This window comes from Myxocyprinus asiaticus, chromosome 14 (assembly GCF_019703515.2).
Source record: "Myxocyprinus asiaticus isolate MX2 ecotype Aquarium Trade chromosome 14, UBuf_Myxa_2, whole genome shotgun sequence".
Lineage (NCBI taxonomy): Eukaryota > Metazoa > Chordata > Actinopteri > Cypriniformes > Catostomidae > Myxocyprinus > Myxocyprinus asiaticus.
In genome coordinates this window covers 4,767,342-4,789,563 of record NC_059357.1, presented here as the reverse complement: position 1 = coordinate 4,789,563, position 22,222 = coordinate 4,767,342, and the positions used below count along the sequence as shown (strand labels likewise).

General features: G+C 36.1%; 1 protein-coding gene across 10 annotated transcripts in view; it reads left to right on the top strand.

Moving 5' to 3' along the window:
- Positions 1 to 16,137: 16,137 nt before the first annotated feature.
- Positions 16,138 to 22,222, top strand: part of LOC127451986 (nuclear factor 1 X-type-like) — a 212,288-nt gene continuing 206,203 nt past the window's right edge. For 8 of the 10 annotated variants that reach the window (XR_007899178.1, XR_007899177.1, XR_007899180.1 and 5 more), the window contains exon 1: positions 16,138 to 16,180. Coding sequence is in view for 1 of the 10 variants with exons in the window: in XM_051717092.1 (XP_051573052.1) it covers positions 16,178 to 16,180 (3 nt within the window). In the remaining 9 variants the exon portion in view is untranslated. The remainder of the gene's footprint in view (positions 16,181 to 22,222) is intronic. The other 2 variants (XR_007899174.1, XR_007899181.1) reach the window with 2 other exon arrangements.

Here is a 22,222-nt window from a genome sequence, read left to right as displayed (position 1 = left end):
GTAGATCACATATTCTCACCATTCTGTTGGTTGATGTAAACATCAACTAAAGCTGCTGACCCGTACCTGCATGATTTTATGCACTGCACTGCTGCCACACAATTGGCTGATTAGATAATCGCATGAATATGTAGGTGTTCAGGTGTTCCTAATAAAGTGCTCAGTGAGTGTAGAACTTAAAAAGGCTCTATTATGAGATAATATGGATCATGAAAATCTCTCCTATGGCATCGTATGGAACTTTAAAATGTTCTATGACATTATATGAAAATTGAAAAAGCTCTCCCATGACATCATATGAAACTTGAAAAAGTTCTCGTTTGACATCATATGGAACTTGAAAATGTTATCTTATGGCATCATATGGAACTTTAAAAGGTTCTTCTGTGACATCATATGGAACTTGAAAAAGGCTCTACTTTGACATCATATGGAACTTTAAAAGGTTCTCCTATGACATCATATGGAACTTTTAATGTTCTCCAATGACATCAAATGGAACTTTAAAAGGGTTCTCCTATGACATCATATTTGGAACTTGAAAATACTCTACTTTGACATCATTTGGAAATTGAAAATGTTATCTTATGGCATCATATGGAACTTCAAAAGGTTCACCTATGACATCATATTTGGAACTTGAAAAGGTTCTACAATAAGCCCTTTCCAACTTTCCATAGTAGGCCCTTCTTTAGGTACTTTTCCCTGGGACTAGTACTGTTCGTCGATTCTGCACTTGAAGAACTATAGTTCCTCTAAGCCATTTTAAGGGACTTTTTAGCTCCTACTCCGGGGTAGGTTTTGGGGTGAAGAGGGACTGTGGGAGGTGCTGCAGCCTGTGATTGGTCAAACACGTATGACGCACAAATAGCTTTGAGAAACACAGGAGTCTGCAGCCGCCTTTTGTAAACAATCTTAGCTGCTAACCTGCTACTCAGAGGACTGCACTAATTTTACAGTTCCCTTAACAGAAATAAAATATAACAAACAAAGTATCCAAAGAGGATCACCCGTTTCACATACTGTATGTGCGTACGTGTGTGTAACTTTATCGGGAGACACTTTGAGTTTTCATCGCATCTGTACTGTTTGTACTGTGTGACTATACAAAAAATAAAGTGATTTCTGGATTATTACGTCTAATTTTTCCTGGGATGACGAATATAAATATTCAGATGTTTGTCGAGAGTGGGTAATTGAACTCTATTATAGAGTCATGAAGACTCTACTTTGACATCATATGGAACTTTAAAAGGTTCTTCTATGACATCACATGGAACTTTAAAGGGTTCTCTCATGACATTACTCTGTAAGAACCTTTTTGGGACCTTTATTTTAAGAGTGTACAAAGCTTAAATATCTTGGGTTTACCAAACTGATACTGATGGAAGATAAGCATCGTCTAGAAATAGAGAAAGAGTTAAGGAGATCACATCAAAGAAAACTGATGGCATAGGACAGAAGTTTTGAACTGAATGAGAAGTGAACTTAGAAATACTGCTGCAGGTTTAGTGCTGAAGAACTGAGCTGTAAAGGACAAACAGATGAGGACTGGGGAAGAATTGAGTGAGCGTTAGAGGGGGCAGGAGAGGTATATGGTGATAACAGATGACAAAGAATAGAGCTGTGGGGGGGGGGGGGGTCATTCTCTGGTGTGTGTCCTCTCCTCTCTTTCATGGAGAGCCAGGGAAGCAGATTATAGCAGGCCTCCTCTCTCTGGCTCTCCATGGGAGGACAACTCCTCTCCCCCAGCATCCACTGGCTTTAATGCTCCACATCCCCTAGGACAAACCTGGATCCAGACCAGATGCAGCACTTCCACACACACACACACACACACACACACACACACACACACACACACACACACACACACACACACACACACTGGACTGGACATCCCAGCCAACCCTTCTGACAGATTTGATCTTGACTTTTATTTACCCTGCCATACTTATTTGCATATTCAGGCCAAATGCATTGCATTTATATTTTATTAAAAAAAAATTGTATATGCTGTATGCATGCTCAGGTACATTTGAATTATCCTTTTATTGGATTTAGACATAAAAAGTTCAGAAGCAGCCTCCACTTCAGCTTTAACTCATCTTCTTCGTTGTTGTGTCAAGCTTTAAGGTGAGTAATCAAATTAATACATTTTAACAGTAGTTCCACCTCATGAAATTCTAGCAGTGCAAACCTTACAAAATGCAGCTCTGCTCTCCTTGTCACCCAGTTCAAAGTAATTCCACACTAGAGACATTTGAACGATAAAATGAGTGAAAAAAAAGGAGTGACCCGAGCCATTTCTAGAGACAAGAATTTTATAAAGACTTGGATGAGCTCTTTTGACTTGGACTAGTCAGTAACCACCGAGAGCACCCTAGCAACCATGTAGCAACACCCTAGCAACCACCAGCAAAATCATAACATTGTATCACAGGAAGTGTGGCGCCAAAAGCGAGTTGTATCTTTAGTTGTAAATAATGTACTGTAATACAGTCATCAGGAATGCATATTTAACAGTATTAACGCTACTCCCAAACCCTAAACCTAACCATCAGTGTAAAAATGTAATTTTAGAGCGTAAATGCAACCTCTGAATCGTTCTCAGCGCTTATGTGAAAACGATTACTTCCTGGTTCCCACATGAGCAATCAGCAAGAGTGCATTAGCAACATGTCAGTTTCCCTTGTAATCAAGTTAACTTAAAATCTAGCTAATGTAAAATTTTTATTATATTTATTGGTGCCTAACTTTTGCTTTTGCTAATGAGCTCATCTCTTTTTCTCATCAAGACGGTTCAATGGGCTAAGACTGAGTAACAACAGATATAAACTTTTTAGACATTGATTTTTGTCCCCCAAAACATACACACACATGCAGGTACACATGAGTTAGGCTGTTCTCTCTCTCTCTCTCTAACACACACACACGCACGCACTTATTCAGAGGCATAAAACCCCTCTTGCTGGTATAAGATAAGCTCAGTGCTCGCAGGCGTTTCCTCCTAAGACTCGCTCTCCTGCAGCAATGCTGTGCACCAACCTGATAAGGTGGTGAAGCTGCGTTCTGCTCCAATCCCGATGGAGCCACACCACAGATTACCAATCACAGTGCAGCTTTCAGTTGTTTATCTCATCGCTGAACATAAGCAATCAACCTGGCTTGGGTAGGTCAGACCGAGGGGCCTATGCCCCTTTTTTTTTTAATTTTTTTGTTTTTAACAGTATTGTGATTTTATATCCCTTCTCCCCAATGCATTAGCCATACATCCACTGAGTTAAAGTAATGCTATGGTAGATTATGGCAAAACCAGGGTTAAATAGCTCACTTTGGACAAAAGGTTGACCAAACTCTTTTAAAACATAACCTAAGAAAACCTTTATCATTAAAGGAAAGTCTAAAGTAGTGTAAAACTTTACCTGAAGTACTCAGACAGTTTGATCTTACCACGTTTTATCAGCCTCTGTTTAATTACTTTTTCCAAAATGCTTTCAAAGTCCTCTCAACCCTTTGCTAGTGTGGTCTTAAGGGGATACCTTTAAGATGAGAGCACATACATCTTTGAGATGAGAGTAACTTTGAACTTTTAAGTTAGGCAGTGTTCCTAGAGGTTGGAAAACAGGATTTTTTTGAAGCCCACAATGGTTCGCGTGCTTGCTTTTGAAGGTAAAACATTTCAGACATTTCTTGACTGCTCTAATTGTGGGCTGTGTATTTTTCTTATGTGTTGTCATGGCCTTTAAGGAAACTGGTACGTTGTATTACCATGTAACACATTTTAAATGCAACTATAATTTATTGGCTTGCTATCGATGCCTTTTTCACGCATAGATAATCGTAAGTTTTCCCGATGATTATAGATATTTAATGGGATTTTTTTCCCCCACCACAAGTAGAGCTGCTCGTTGCACATTAGTCTTTGTTTGACAGCTTGAATGAAAGACCTCTTCAATGCTACATACAGAGAAATTGCATAATAAAGTCGCCATTTCTAATCGTTAAGTTTGCGTAGTTACACCAGTTTCATACACTAACCTGCAAACTCATCAAAGTCACTTTGTTCATTCTTGAAGTACAAAAACCTTTGTAACTTTGGACTGCCATCTGCTGCGCCACATCAGCCCGTCCTCTGGGTTGTGATACCTGTGCCTTGTGACCTGCTTCAGTAAATGTTATATCACCCACTTGTGGTCTCCCAACGCTATTACGCCAGACTGTTAAACAAAAGGCCAACTGAATGAATTGGAAAGCATGCAAAGTAGGCTTCTAATTTAAATCTCGGCTTGTTTAAATAAATCAATGCCTCAAAAATATTTGGATTAAATAACGTGCCAGTAAATAATCGATATATATACGTATATATACTGTATATAGATATTTTATGACATCCATAATAATTTATGAAAATATGCACAACATTTATTATTGCTATTATAGGGGAGACCGGGGCTAGTTTTCACACGGGGAAGTTGCCACAAGGCTATACCTCAGACACAATAAGATTCAGAGTCAAAAGTCCAAATGTGCAAATGTGTTTTCTCTAGCAGTGGTTTGAATGATGATTTGAAACATCTTATTCCAAACTCTTTTGAATTAGAATAATTTTGGTGTATTCCGTCTTCCAAAGTACATTTTCGCTATCATCATGTTTTAGTTATAGCTCTTGGTTAAACAAGCGAACATAATCACACTGACATACATTAAAGTAAGGGTCAACTTAGTACGAAGGCTGATTTTTACTGTTAGGTTTAAATGTGTTATTAGGACAAAGTTAGTTTTCATGAAAGTCAGATTGGGGCATGTTGTCACATGTGTACAATATATGTTGGCCAAAACAATGTTTTGATATTTTTGTATGTTACCTTTTCCATTTTTGTTGTTTAATGGCTCATTTTGTGCCTCATAATTTAGCTGAAAAGCCTACATTATGATGTGTAATGCAAGCATAGATTTAAAAAAAGGTGTAGATTTTGTTTAGGTGGTTGTAATGGTGGGGACTAGTTCCTCTGTCACCCCCCAATGTTCACCTGAAACCTACACCACTGGTTTAATGGCAGGTTCCATTGTGACAGCAATAAAGTATGATGATAGTCCTGCTATTGGGGCATGTTGTCACAAAAGGTCATTGTGTATTCAACTGTATTTTTTTATTTTATTTCCTGGGCAAAAACAGGGAAAGTGTTCAATAGCTTTTTTTGTAGACAACACGAAAAATGTTAGTGGCTATGCAGAAAATGACTTACTCTGAGAAATATTCACTGGAGTAAAAGTGTGACAACAACCCCCGGTCACCGCTATATTAAATGATGATAGGGTATTCTAGGTGGTTTCTAGGTTGCTACTCACTGGCCCAAGTGATGCGATTTTTTTTCTTTTTTTTCATTTTATTGTCTGGCAGGCAAAAAAATGTATCTGATTGCTTTGAAAAGAAATTACACACCTCCCTTTAAAAAACCACATAATTTGAGGTATTATTAATTTCTGTAAGTGTTGCAAGCCAAAGTTCAATACTTTTTTCCCTCAATATTGTTAGTGGTGTTCATAGTATTATTTGCTTCCTATTTAATTACACTGTAACATGTAAAGAGTGCCCATGTAAACCAACACACTGTAAACAGTACGTTTTTGGACATGCATGGTGAAAAGAGAGGAGGTGTAATGTTTAATCCAGGCAGATTCGTGGCTCAAATGCTTATTTTGCTTTAGATTGAGGGAACTGTGTCTACAGATCTGTGATTATAGCTGTGCACTACCTCAGTCGTTGGCCCGGCTCGCTCGCCAAGGTCAGCATTCCTGGCCACCACCGTTGCTTAGCTGAATCTGGGTTTCATGGCTGCACTCTAAAAAAAAACCAACTTGAAAAAAGTTTAAATGACTGTTTTTGTTGTGTTGGTTGAGCAAAAATCCATGAAAAAGTCAGTACAACTACTTTTAATACATTTATTCAACCTGACCAAAGATTTTCATCATAAAATTAAAAAGATGATTTTTGTGAACTTTTCAAGTTCATTCAACAAAACCTCTGCAAACTTATTAATTTGAGTTAAGTCAATCTTATTGACTATTCCTGCAAATAGTTCCAGTAAGGGAGGAACTGCCGTCCCGTTGGAGAAAGCAGATCCCAGTTTTGGATGAAAATCTAACCACTTATTTATTAGGACAATGAAGATAAACTTTGTGTTGTTTGGGGATTTTTATATTTTAAAAACGTGCCTACTGTGCATAACACATTTCCAACAGAATTCAGCTTTTGCTGCAATTGTATAATTGTTAATTACTTTATAATTGTTATACAGTTGGAAAATCTTACAATTGTATTATAATAATAATAATAATAATAACAACAACAACAACAACAATATGATAATGATGATGATGATGATGATGATGATGATGATGATGATTATAAAAGTAATATTTCAGTAGGCCTGATGATTTTTCTCCCCAATTTGGAATGCCCAATTCCCAATGCGCTCTAAGTCCTCGTGGTGGCGTACTGACTCGCTTCAATCCGGGTGGCAGAGGACCAATCGCAGTTGCCTCCACGTCTGAGACCGTCAATCCGTGCATCTTATCACGCGGCTTGTAGAGCGCGTTACCACGGAGACATAGCGCGTGTGGAGGGTTCACGCTATTCTCCGCGGCATCCACGCACAACTCACCAAGCGCCCCACCGAGAGCGAACCACATTATAGTGACCACGAGGAGGTTACCCCATGTGACTCTATCCTCCCTAGCAACCGGGCCAATTTGGTTGCTTAGGAGACTTGGCAGGAGTCACTCAGCATGCCCTGGATTCAAACTCGTGACTCCAGGGGTGGTAGTCAGCGTCAATACTCACTGAGCTACCCAGGCCCCCCCACAGCCTGATGATTTCTTAACTTGTACACAGCATTGCTGCGGGGTCTGGTTAAACCATCAAAACTTTATTTTGGCTCAAATATGCAGGATCACCTTTACTGTGAAGTTGTGTTAACAGCCTCTGAATGAACTTTCATCAATTCACAGTACAAACAAAACAGAGCTGCTGTGCAAGAGAACTGAATTGTTATATTTAACTAAATCATACATTTAAAAAAAATACATAATCAGCATATTTTTATATTCCGGTGAGCAAGGACATAATTTTCTTTCGTGCTAAACCACGCCCCCAGTCTGGAGTCTGGACGAGTCTGCCTGGAGTTCAACCTCATCTTCAAAGTTTTAAAGTGGGAGAAAGAACTGGAAGTTTTCAGCAAAGAAGAGACAGCACGTGAACAAGAATCCAGAGGAATATTTATGGTGAGTGTGTTTGATCGTTGCTTTTTCTTTAAGTGACACTTTTTCTTAATATGTTGGTTATTTAGAAAACTACAGACACCACTGCATTTTGTGTGTGTGAGTGTGTGTGTGTGTGTGTGTGTGTGTGTGTAAGTTATCCACATTCCTCAATGTTTAAATTGAGCTTCACTGTTCTGGAGTAAAGTTTTTCTTGTTTTTTTTTTACCCTGCATTAAAGAGGCCCTATTATGCTTGTTGGCGTTTTGCGATGTTACCTTTCCTTTAGTGTGTAATATAACTGTTTGTCTGCAAAGTTACAAAGCACAAAGTCCACGCCAAAGGGAGTTACTCTCTTCCAAAGAAAACACTGCTCCTGAACTGCCTGAAACGCCTGGTTTGCAGTCCAGCCATTACTTCCGTGACATAGCTAAGTCACTATGTAACACATTTGCATAATGCCCGCCTAAGGGCTACATTGGCCCGCCCTCAAACAAACGTAGTTATAGCAGAGCCCAGGATGAGTTGGGTTAGTGTTGTCGCCATGTCGAGAAGACGCTGTTTTCTTCACTGCGAAAACAAAACCCCTTTGTTTGGACTTCCAAAAGCAGACGAATTGAAGAATCAGTGGTTAAAATTCATTTTTACCACTATTCTTCAGCAGTACAACCACAACCACAACAATAACGAAATTGTCGATCTCAAGAGTCTTTATCAGTGGTAAAGTGAGGAGGTTTACTTATAATTACAAGCTGTAATGTTATGGCCACTACCCATGGTAGTTGCTCACTAACTCTCTAATACCCCCCAGTAATGTCCAACCAGGAGTAAGCCTCTGTTCTCCGTTCATAGCTCTGGCGATAAAAGTTCAGCTACACCCATTCCAGCAAAAGATGACTAACTTAGATGCACTACGTGTCTTTTACTTGAAGCTTTGTTAGGTGCACAATTATCAACAGTGTACTTGGTCCCGAGTTACACTACCGTTGTTACCGTGATGTAGAGAAATTACACAGTTATAACATCACATCTGAAATGTAAGAGAGCCACAAAATAAAGCAGTGTATACAAAATATTGCAGTATTTGTCATATCTGGAAATCTTGTGTTGCATCGTAAGCCTGATTGCCCGGATCTCTATATGCTTACTGTACTGAGTGTTGTCTTTGTTCGCCTTCAATTTATGTGTTAGCTGTTTTAAAATTGCTTTCTTTGTCCTTTTTATGATCATAATTGGGATCTCAAAAAATAGTGCAGTATAAGAGCAGTTGGTCCACAGTGTGGCCTACTGATTGCCAAGTATTAAACGTAAATTAGTTAAAACATTAGTGGATATAAAATGTTGAATTGTGATGAACTGCCCAACCATTGTTGGACTGCTTTATGGAAAGGGCTGAGGAGATAAGGATTAATGATATAATTGTGGCATTTCGCAACTGTGCATCAGTTTTCTTTTAAATTTAGGAATTCAAGTCATTGTCTGTTTTATTGTTAATTAAATTTTGGCCTTTGATTAACCAGCCTGATCTCACATAAAATTCGGGAAGTGTATGCCGATTTTTCTTTAGCCAAAATCGGTATACGTTGACCGAATTTGAAAACACTGCCTCCAGAGGCTAAAGCGGTAAGTGTTTCAGAGCATATAAACAAGTGTGACATCCATTTCTATCCAGGAGAGGTCACCAGAAGCCTGTGGTAAAAAGAATTGTTTTCAGCTGAACAGGGTGTATTTTGCTTATTTTATTTAATCTACCCCCCAACCGAAACCCAAATCTAGTCAGTGGTGATTGAAATGATTTATTTTCTTCTTCTAGAGACAACAGACATCCTATCTCAAAGATCTGCTACAGCTCTACAGGGACTCCCCTTGTACCTCAGGGACTGTGAAGCAATATCAAACACCTGTCTGGTGAGTTTTTAACTTTATTTTGAAAGCCCTTTAATGCTTGTTAATTTAGGAAACCTATAAATGTATATAAACTCACAGGTTAGTTTACTGAAAGACATTGAGCTCTTCTATATATTTTTGTAATATTTCTTCTTTTTGTCTACAAAATGCGTTTACATGTTTGAAAGTTCATGCCAATTTTTCGTTGATCACCATTCTTTTAACAAATGTGCGGTTCTGTTTAGTAAGCGCACTGACTTGGTTTCCATGTGGCTATTTTCCTTGAGTGTTTAAGATGGGTAAGCGTCAGGTTAGCACACAATGTCAGGCCATGTTTTGTTTGCATGAGTGTATCTGAGTTTTGATTTTACATTTACATAACCATGCACAATCATTTCTCATTAAATAATATAATTCTTAGGAAACTAATTTAGAGGAGACCTAAACCAGAGGATGGAAACTGAACATCTTGACGTGATGGAGGATGACCTCTCACAGGCAGCGAGAAGACATGTCTAAACTTTGCCATCATTCTGGAGGTAACTGTGTTCATGGAGGAACTATCTGACTTTCCCATGGCTTTCATAGTACTCTTTGGACTTCTCTATGGGCATTTGAGACAGCGCAGAACATCTTTGTGCGAAAAGTGCGCCAACATAGTTCAGTCCCTTACTTTTAGAGATACAGTACTGTTCTACTCAGTCATACATAATCACGGATGGGAGCACCTATATTTTTTATAGACCATCCTTATAATTTTGAAAGGGAAACACAGATTTGGGTTCCTCCTACATGCTGCTGTTCTGTCAAACAATATTTTATATTCAATTGTGGCAGTGTTTTGTGAAACCGTTTTAACTGTGATGTTTTATTTTAATAGTGTAGTCTTAAAGGAATTCTTCAGCCAAAAATGAAAATTCTCTCATGATTTACTCATCTTTAAGCCATCCCAGATGTGTATGTCTTTCCTTCTTCAGCAGAACCAAAATATAGATTTTTATAAGCACATTTCAGCTCTTTTTGTTCATAGAATGAAAGTGAATGGGTGCCATGACGTTGCTGGCTGTTTGACGATCCAAAAGGCACATTTAGGCAGCATAAAAGTAATCCACGTGACTCCAGTCGATCAATTAATGTCTTCTGAAGCAAATCGATAGGTTTGTGTAAGAAACAAACTATTTTTTGGGTGAACTATTCCTTTAAATAATTTTAAATGAATTTAACTTTTGCAGAACACAAAGATATTTTCAGTGAAAGTCAAAGGGATCCAACACTTGAGTGGTTTAATCCATGTATTCTGAAGTGATAAGATTGGATGTCAAGATTTACAGTGAAAAATGTGTTACATTTTGGTCTGTTTCTCACCCAAAACCAGTCATATCACTTCAGAAGACATGGATTAAACCAATGGAGTCTTATGGATTACCATTATATACTTTTTGGATCTTGAATGTTTTGAACACCATTGACTTGTATTGAATGGATTTAAACATCTTAAATCTATTAAACTATCTTTGTGTGTGTCCTGCAGAAGAAAGAAAGTCATACAAGTTTGAGATGACATAAGGGAGTACATGATTAGAGAATTAAAATTTTTGGGTAAACAATTCCTTTAAGAGAAATCCTGATCCTCATGCCTTTAACAGATTGGTGAAATAATGTTTTGTAAACATTGTCTCAAACTGGTTTATGAAATAAATAATGTTTTGTTAAAATTCTCTTTTTTTTTTCTTCAGTTTTTGACCAGGGCTATGTTATTGTAGTTTCCAATATAAATGTAATATTACTTGATACCAATTTCCAATAGCATTTTTTTTTGTTTACTCAACTTCAGAAATGTTTTTCTAAACAAAAGGAAATCTGAATTGGCTCAACTGAAAAAGTTTTGTTATGGCATAGTTGCACCTCTAAAGAAAACTACAAATCTTAAGTTACCTCAACTACATTTTTTTTGTTATAGAATAGTTGTTCCGCTCAAGAAAACTAACAATCTTAAGTTACCTCAACTAAATATTTTTTTGTATCACTGACAGCTTTTTTCAGTCAGTATAACTGTTATTTAAAAAAAATAAAATAAAATAAAAAAAGCTAGGGGAAATTGGAACTAAGATTTTTAGTGCTGGCTTAATTTTTTTACAGTGTGTCTTTTCAGCTCTAAGTAGCCTTGCTAAATTAAAGACAGGCAGTCAGAAATTAAACTCAAGCCAAGAAACAGCCAGTCGAGCCCTGAGTAAATTTAATCTAGACTGCATATAATAAATGACCCTCCTGTTCAAAAGTGCAAGAAAGAACGAAGCAGCCATTATCAACTAAAAAGTACACCTCACTGGGTTTTATACATGAAAAAGTATACCTTTTTGACTCTTTTGGTTATACATGTTATATCTTAGATTATAGAGTACATGTGCACACCTTGAAATCTTGCACCTTGCACATCTTAAAATAATATAAGCTCTGCAAGCGATATTGACATTGCTCTTTAGTTACTAGTACACTTGTCTTAGTTTGGCAGACATTTTACTATAGAAGTAAGCACATTTTCCTCTATGAAAAGCATGGCTCTTTTCTGAAGAAAACATCTGTAAGTGTTGAGGCAAGCATTATTTGAGCTGGATTCAGTCATCCATGCTATGATGTCATTAGTGTGTTACTCATATAGGATCACTGAACTACAGAATACAAACTACCTCATCGCCACCTAAAAATCTGGCCTAAATTAAAAAAAGTAATTAAAAAAATAAAAATAAAAAATCATAAAAAATAAAATAAAAACATCACTCTGTTGCTGTTTCCATTTTAATAATGCTCTGTGATTTTTTTAAATATTATTATTATTATTATTATTATTTATATAGAATTTAAAATATTCAGACTGTAAAGGAAAAAGAACTGCTTTGATATTGAGAATTTCTCTTTTAAGTGTAAAGGTCAAATAGGTCATGTTGTATATGGGGTCATACATAAGACTATTGCATTGGCTTTACTGTTCTTTCTTCTCTTTCTTTCTTTCTTTCGTTCTTTCACTCTTTCTAATAAACAAGTTGCATATTCAATATTTTTTATTGAAAGACATATTCCAGTGGTTTTGAAATAAAATACATTTTCGGTTTTAATGTATCTAAATTCGCTTTTGTCTGTTCTTCAAGACAGAAGCAATAATTTTATCCATTTAAAACAAATCATTAACCAGTGTAATTATTAATAATTGTATATCTTTAAAATGCACGTTTCTCCTACTTTAAGTAGTTGTTTTTTTATTATTTACTTTATTTATTTTATTACAAAAACACCGAAAACGATTCAAATGCATTTGCATGTGTGACCCGTAAGCGCAGGGTGAATCCCGGCTTTTATCAGTGTATGTTTGCTTTCTGTGATGTCTGTCCAAATTTTATTGGTTTTCCAATCTCTTAAAAATATCAGCCCAAAACATGAAAATGTCCATAGTCGATGCTTCAAAGTCAACAGTCTGTATTCACGTTTTACGGTCTTTTTTCTTGTGCTTTATCTGCAATCATGTAGCCTATAAGAGCAGCTATCGGAGAATTATATATATAATATATAAAACATTTAATGTGCAGACACAGATTTATATTTAATTATTATAATGGCCGTCTGCTTTTTCCCCCTTAATAATTCCATTTAACATATTTTTACAGTAATAGCACTGTAAGATTCGGGCCCATAAATATTCTTGCATAAATACTATATTTTGATACCACTTTACTATAACATTTTCACAGTTTTAGTTTGACAAAAAGACAAAAAATAATTTTGTACATAAATGTTCATAAACAAAAAAGTATATATATATATAATGAATACTTTATTTGATACTCAGCCATATAGCTTTTATTTACAATGTTTATAATATAACTTCTTTTAAATTAAACTAATATTAAATTTAGTGGCCTCAATTAAAGTGTTGCCACATATTTATTTTAGGACAGACAGATAGACAGATAGATAGACAGATAGATAGATAGATAGATAGACAGACAGACAGATAGACAGATAGATAGACAGACAGACAGACAGACAGATAAATAGATAGACAGACAGACAGACAGACAGACAGATAAATAGACAGACAGACAGACAGAGAGACAGACATATAGATAGATAGATAGACAGACAGACAGACAGACAGACAGACAGATAGATAGCTAGACAGACAGACAGACAGACAGACAGATAAATAGACAGACAGACAGACAGAGAGACAGACATATAGATAGATAGATAGACAGACAGACAGACAGACAGACAGACAGACAGATAGATAGCTAGACAGACAGACAGACAGACAGACAGACAGTCAGATAGACAGACAGACAGACAGATAGATAGATAGACAGACAGACAGACAGACAGACAGACAGACAGACAGACAGTCAGATAGATAGATAGATAGATAGATGATATTTCATACCTCCTCATTATCATCCTTATTAAATCTCATAGCGTCCTATCATTAAGATCATTAAATATTCAATACATAAATACATAAAGCGCAATAATTGTCCATAATACACTGGCATATTGATTGATTTGTCATTTGTATTAATCGATGAGAATATGAAGTGTTTGCAATTAACAGATATATTAACATATTGAATATATTATTGATACTGAAAAAGAATTTGTTGTTATTTTTATTTTTATTAGCCTAACATCGTATTAACAAAAACTATGGTCGCTAGAAGTTTGAACATTTCATGATAATTCACATTGTTTTAGGCTATATAACCTATAGTGTTAGTAAAGCTCTGTATTTTTATTTTTAATGCCCCAACTAATATTAATTACAAATATACAATTGTTAAATAATAATAGCCTAATAATGATAATAGTAATAATAATCAACATCATTAACTTAATGCAAAATAAATCTATTATGGATTATGGATGAGAGTTTTAAAGGTGAACATTTTTAATGTAAATAACTTAGAATACAAATGCAATCACAAATAATTAAAAGGAATGAGCAGAATAACATGGTTTGCTCTTAATGGTTGTGTTAGATATTTTAGGAACAAGAGCTGTTTTTCGTTTTTCTTTATTTCTTTTTCCTCATTGTGACTATTAGAGAAGAATTATTATTTTTCCACACTTTGTTTCATCCATGTTTTCTATCCTATTCCTAGATTGAAGGCCTGTTTTAAAATACAAAAGAGGTTAACTATAAAGCAATCCTGATAACAGAGAAATGTACTATATCTAATACACAGTGATAGCTAATAATCTCTGTCTATATTGTGCAAAACAGAATCAGCTACACACATTACGCATAAAACATTTTTAACAGATGTGTTATCATCTTTATATCTACTGCGAGAAAATGTAAATCAAAGATTTTTGTAAAAAGAAAAAGTCGCACTAGCAGGTGCATAACAGCGCTAATCAGGACTTCCATAAAGGTCAACGCGGGTCTCCTTCAGGTCGGGTTTCTTGGCCGCCTGGAGGTCTTTCTTGTGTTTTACATCCCAGGTATACTGAATTCATTAAACCAGTCGTAATTAACCCGAATGAATTCTCCTCACATGAGATGACACATCTTTAGCATGCAAATGAAACATTCAAAAGAGGATTTAAAATGTAAAATTTACTGTTGACTAACAAGTTCTGCCATTTGCTCATTATATAAAGATTAGATTGGACTTTCACACTGAATTTAAATAAAAATGACTTTAAATTAAGACAGTGATTTATCTGGTTGAGATTGAACACCCTTTCAGTATTTCAAAATATTCCAAGTTTTTAAAAACTAGTCAACTTTTTTTTTTTTTTTTTTTTTTGCATTTTGAATTTTGCATTTTGCATTTTGCTTTAACACTCTTTGAAAAAGCTTTGCATCACAGTAGATTCACAGCTGCATTCTGCCCTGTCAGTGCATGAAGTACAATGTACAAAGGCATATTTCATGCATATACAATGCATGAAATATGCCTTGAAAATAACAGAGTATTCTGGACTTCACAGTTTATATATATTAATACAAATAATAATAATGATCTCAGCATATCTCTCTCTCTGTGCGTCTCTCTCTGTCCCTTTCTGTCTATCTCTCGACACCCTCCCTCATGTTATTGCCGGTGAACGGTATAATCCCCTGCCGTCCCTGCTGCACTCCAAGCCCGTATTTAATTCCCTTAACCCCCAGCTGCCGTTCCTGTCCCTCTGTGAACACAACAGACTGTGAAGCGCTCCCGGTTATTAATAATTCACCACACTCTCCACGTCCACAGATCAACCCGACCGTTTCTGCGCGGGCCATACAGGGGTAGCGCGTTTATTTTGGCAACTAACTCTTCTACAGGCTTCTTAACATTCATTAGTGACTTATTTCAAACGTTAGCGCGTCACCGCCACTCATTTTGGCAACACAAAAGCCCATATTCCTCTTACGCATCGCTTATGATTTCGCAATATCCACTTTGAACCAAAATGACGTCCTCTCCATAATAATTGATCGTGTAATCCATGCACCGAGGAGGAGGAGGAGGTCATGAAGATCACCGTGAGGAGGTCTCCAGTGGGATGGATGGAGAATGAGCACCAATTCATCCAGAGTCCTTGAGCTGCAACAGCTAATCTGAAACTACGTAGGCAGAAAGTTGCGGTCGGTGGCGCACGGCGCGATCTCGGCTGAAGCCGTTGGAGAGACACTGTACCGGCGGGATTCGTAACGTACACGGAGGGACGGTTCTACTGAACTCGTTCTGGCCTAAAGGCTTCCACGAAGACATTTTATTACCTGCTAAGAAGACGGAAACTCACCATCACGCGTAATCAGGGGATTCCGGCCAATGTACAGTTTCCGTGCGTAAAAGTTGGCCATTTGTTTTGCGCGATTCACGGGCCCGTCCCGCAATTCGGTTCTTCAGCTTCCGGTATCAGCGAAGTTTCCTCTCCCACCACACTCCTTTTTTTTTTTTCGGGGAAATTTCTTTTTTTTTTTTTTTTTTTTTTTTCTAAAGGAGTAAAATGGGTCTTTGAGACTGTTGGCAATATTCCCCGCTCCACCATGGTACGTGCTGTGTAAATCAACTTTGCTCTTTTTATATCCGCTTTAAAATGCTGGTAAACACGAAGAGAGCGATTTATATTGACAATATGCCAAGCAATGAACGTTACAGAGTCATTTTCGGGGTTTTTAGATTTGCGCAAAAACTCTGCATGTGCTTTAGTTTCGATTCGATTGAATGCAAAACACATAATGTCGTTTATCTGTGTGTATTTATAACAGTGCTTTCTGTTATAAGTAAGTAATGTCTGAAGTTGCTCATATGGGTTGCAAAGGTTGTCTGAAGTCGTGCAGAAAGTTTTCCGGCATTGTTGCATTTTTGACGCAACTAATTTATTACACCATTTCGGCATAATGTATTTACATTTAGGTGACTACAGGAGCATTCTGTGAGCATGCAATATCATAATGCAATATCATTGTTCAGAAATGTACAAACTTTGACCCTCTGTCAATCAAACTTTCATCGCACGTGCTCTGGAGCGATCTCATTATAATGGTGCATAATGAAGTGTTGTGTGAAATAACCCATCAGTTTACACGCTTTCACTGTTACTGGGATTAAATCGACCCATGCACTCGTAACATGCCATTACTGAAATGGTTCCACAGCGCGAGCTTCTCACAGGACGACAGTCGTCGCCCACGTGTCGTCTGTCAAACAGAACAAAAGCTCAGAGAGTTTATATATAGAACAAAAGTGCAGGATGCGTCTTTGAGTGTGTTGTACTGTATGTAAAGTCTCATTGCATTGATATGATTTAGTTATTTATAATTTGATTTCATGCAGTGTTGTGTTGTTTTTCCCTCTTAGACACAAAATGCAAATGCAAATGCATTTCTTAATAGCTTACAACGCCCAAAAACTCTTAAGCCAAACTTAAAAAAAATGATGAAGGTATGGTCAGGAATTAACCAGAGCTGGGGAAAAACACATAACACACATTTAAAATGTGGGGGCAAAAATGCATCAGTTATTTCATATTTTATATATTTCATTATAAGATTAGGCTATATAGATTTAGTGTCTCATAGAAAAGTATATTGAATGTGTAGCTGATATGAAGTAGATTTTGATGAAAAAACTGAACTTCTACATTGCCCCTTGATAAAAAAGTTCATTTCTGAAACTGATTAAATTTCATTAGATAACAAAATATCATGCCAAGTGGCATCTGACAACAAATTATGCTATGTATTTGCTTGCATTTAATTTATTTTGCATGCAAACTTTTCCCAATCAAAACCCAATACATTTTAAATAATAATAGTAATAATAATAATTAGTGATAGACCAATATATCGGCTACCGTTCCTTAACTGAATTTGAGAACGTTTTTTACAAGCAATTTAATTTCTTTCATACAAATTAAGTCAGTTTCATTCAGCTAACATAATTTAGTTGGATTAGGTCAAATCAATGTACTGTAGTAGTCTTAACTCAACTTTATAGGTACGTCAGACTCAATTTACTAATGTTTGATTTAATACATTTTCTTATGTTGGTCCAACTTAATTAATTTTATTAATCATTAGTATGTGCCAGATGAGCAAGTGCAATTGCACTCAAAGCATCCATGGAAGAAGCAATGTTGGTTTTCAAATATTTTAGTGAATTTTAACTAAATATTGCATAACAAATATCACACATCAACCAGTTATAAATGAATAGGTAAAAGAGATACAAGAAAATGTTATTGAAGTAAAATTAAAAGACCATAAATGAAATCTTAAAAAAATATTTGGACACTTAAAACTTACAAATTTTCTTTGCCATCTCATTTGCACATTTTATTTTGAAGTGCTTTTGCATTACAGCTGTTTATTTATTTAAGATTAGAAATCCATTTTAAGAATGTTATCTATAGGATCAGTGTTGGGTAAGTTACTTAAAAATAGTAATCCACTTCAAATTACTAATTATTTATCTAAAATTGTATTCAAACTACTTTGCTAATTACTTTGGTTACACGTTAATTTATAGTATTCTCGTTACAGTGTAATTACACAAGTAATAACTGATTATTACTGATTAACAACAGGTACTTACTATAGGTTTAGGTTTAGGGTTAGTTGCTTGTAATTATGCATAATTGACTGTTATTAATATAGTCAATACATGTAAAATGTGTAACAAGGAAACTGTCAAATAAAGTGTTACCATTACTTCATTGAAAAAGTAATCACTTTACTAATTACTTTACTTTTAAATTACTTTCTATATTTCTTGTTCATTGTTCCACACAAGTCCACCTCACATTTCTCCTTCACAATGACTCATTACAGGGCCATAATTAATGTATTCTACATAAATAAAATATTAGAAATAAACATAACCCTGTAATGTAACCTGATTACAAGAATTTAAAATGTAATGCATTACACTACTAAATGTAGGATTACACCCAAAACTGTATAGGATACAGGAGAGAAACATAGGTTGAAGGAAAAAGAATGACACCAGGATCAAGACCCGTTGCAGGCTCGATTCAAACCTGTGTCCCAGTCAGCCAACAGCATACTACTGCACCACAGCTGTAACATGTGCAACCATTTCAACTGTAACAACTAAAAATCATGATTCTTTTGCATTTTAATCTCATGTTGGCTGAATGTTGGAGATCTTCAAGAAAGAACATCTGGTCAGTGTTATCTCAGCTCTAACCTCCGCTAGCTTGATTTTTTACTTTTCACCAGACAGGCCAGAATAAGCCTCCTGATCTGAGGAGACATCAAGCGATTGGCTATCAACTAAAGCAGATTACCCAGGTGTCCTCATTTCAGAGTCTAAACATTCAGCTAATTTATGCATCAGCCTTCTTTATTTTCAACTCATCGCAAACATTGTTTTTAGTTTTCTCCTACTTTGTCTGGAGGCGATTGGTGTTGGAATCCAGGTTATTTTTGATTGCACGACTGATGCAATATAGGTTTGAATTTGTTGATTTCCAGATGGGCCTGAATATGAGCACATTAATGTGGATAATTATTTGTTTACCCGCTCTTAAATGGCACCCACCCAACTAGGGCACTGCAGAAGGAAATGAGGGAATCTTTTCAAAGATGACGCACAAGGGATTAACGTCTTCTCTTAAAAAGCGGCATCTAATTAAGCTCCCAAACAACAATCAAAGATATGAAGTTGGATAGTTAAAAAAGAGTTGACAGCTAGTTTCACTATTGTAGGCCGGCAAGATTCATGTTAATCAAACAACTATATATGCTTTAAGTGATATTTCCCCTGAAATGAAAATTCTGGCGCCCCTTGTGGCTGAGGGGTGTAAGTTCACCAGTCAACCGGACTTTAGCTTGTGACCAATCAACATTATGGCCAAGTCATTTGACACAGATGTCCCTGATTAATTGGTTGTAGCTTTAGCTTTTTTTTTCTCTTTGCAAGCCATTGCTTTGATTAAGGCCATGATGTAAATGAAAGCCTGATTATCCATATGCTGTAACGTACACCCATTTCCACATCATACTGTAACTACATATCCACCCATGATTACTGCGTATTAGTCCTTTATTTCGAGTTTGACATTAAATATCATCTTTCTCAGATACTGTACCAAAAAAATCTAAATGAAAATAAAAAACATAAAAAATAGTGCAGTTTGGCTTGGGGATTTGAACTAACCCTAATTATTAAACTGGAATGATATCTTAAATTATGCACATTATACCAAAAATGCTGTCGAATGAACTCAACTTGTATTGAAACTGGAATATTTCTTTAATGTGCATTTTTGCGTTACCCCTTAAAAAGTAGCTGCCTTAAAGGGATAGTTCACCCAAAAATTTAAATTCTGTCATCATTTACTCACCCTCATGCCTTCCCAGATGTGTATGACTTTCTTTCTTCTGCAGAACACAAATGAAGATTTTTTAAAAGAGGATCTCAGCTCTGTAGGTCCAAACAATGCAAGTGAATGGTGACCAAAATTTTGAAGCTCCAAAAAGCACATAAAGGCAGCATAATAATAATCCAGACTCCAGTGGTTTAATCCATATCTTTTGAAGCAATCCAGTTGGTTTTAGGTGAGAACAGACCAAATATTACTCCTTTTTCCCTGTGCATTTTGTAATTGCAGCCTCTTGGCATGATCATGATTTCAAGCTCGATTAGATGGCACTAGGAAGTGTAATCAAGCTTAAAATCATAATCGCCAAGGAGACTGCTAATTTATAGTGAAAAAGGAGTTACATTTTGGTCTGTTTTCACCCAAAATCTTTTGGATTGCTTCAGAAGACATGGATTAAACCACTGGAGCCGTATGGATTACTTTTATGCTGCCTTTATGTGCTTTTTGGAGCTTCAAAGCTTTGTTCACCATTCAGTTGCATCGTATGGACCAAAACAGCTGAGGTATTCTTCTATAAGTTTTCGTTTGTGTTCAGCAGAAGAACATTTATTCATTAAGCAGTTCACATACTAGTATGTACACGTAGAGAATGAACCACCTACTAACCAGCTTTAAATATTTTTCATTTTGTATTTTTGCAAGTTAAAAATATTATTATTAATCCTGTATAATAGCCCATAATCAGATAGACTCAATGGTTAATGCCAAACAGCTAAGGAAAACAAACAAAAAGCAGTGTTAGAGGCCTCCCTCCTCCTCAGCTTCATTATTACTCCTGTTTCCCGCTCATTTCTGCCTCTCCCTCTCCTCTAGAGATGGAGGTATGAAATATCACATTTTTCCAGCATTTCTCCCTGAAGTGGACCTGGCAAGCGTTCGCACGGCATACATTTCTGCTTTCATATATTTAATTCCCCCCACCGCTTTTAAAAAACAAATCCCCCTCCCTCCCTCTGCTTTGATGTGTCGCCGTGTTACCTGGGTTTGTAGAGCACGAACACTTATGTAGAAATTCTGTCGACTGTCGTTTCTCTTATTTGTGAACATATATGAGTTTGAATGTAGCAAATGTAAGGTTTTAGGTTTAAATGTATATACATTTATAAAGGAAAATGTAACTGGTCATTTTTTTTTTATCACCTTTATGCTTTATTGTAGTTTTTGTTTGCAGACAAATCTGAGCACATTTTGAGATATTGTTAAGATCTCTTCTGAAACTCTAAAGGAGACACATGTGAGATTACTGGGGTCTTCTTCTTTTTTCAAAGGAAAAATCTGAGCTGGAGGAGAACTAAAAGTATCCATTTGCTCTCCATTTAATCTCAGTTGATGAGAAATAATTGAGATATTAAAGAGTTTAAGAAGATATATAAAGAATTTGATGAGACATATTTGAGTTCATTTTGAAAGCTCAGACTTTTGATTACACGCTGGAGTGTCTTGAAAAATCGGAGTGCATTTTAAGACATTGTTGCGATCTCTTTTGAAACTCCAATGAAAATAAGACAGATTACTTAAAAGTCTCCATTAGCTCTCCATTTAATCTCAATATTGGAGAAACAATTGAGATATTAAAGAAAAAAACAAGATGTAAAGACTTACAAGAGAAATGTTTGAGTTTATATTGAGGTATCTGACTATGATTGTCAACTTTGGTATCTTGGCAAATCTGAGCACAGTTTGAGACATGGTTGAGATCTCTTTTGAAACTCTAAAGGAGACACGTGTGAGGTTACTGGGGTCTTTTTTTGTCAAAAAGAAAAATCTGAAAAGCAGGAGACTAAAGCAAAAGTCTCCATTCACTCTCCATTTAATCTCATAGCTGTCTGAGAAAAAAATTCGATATTAAACAATGAAATTATATACATATAAAGACATTGATGAGAAATGTTTACGTTTATATTGAAATCTCTAACTTTTGATTGCAGACTTTGGTATCTTGGCAAATCTGAGCACAGTTTGAGACGTTGTTGAGATCTCTTCTGAAACACAGAAAACACGTGTGAGATTACTGGAGTCTTTATTGTGAGAGGACAAAAAAACCTGAGAGGCATATATGAGTTCATATTGAGATCTCAGACTTTTGAGTGCAGACATTGGTATTTTGACTAATCTGAGCACAGTTAGAGATATTGTTGCGATATCTTCGGAAAGCATGTCAGATTGCTAGGGTCCTATTTAC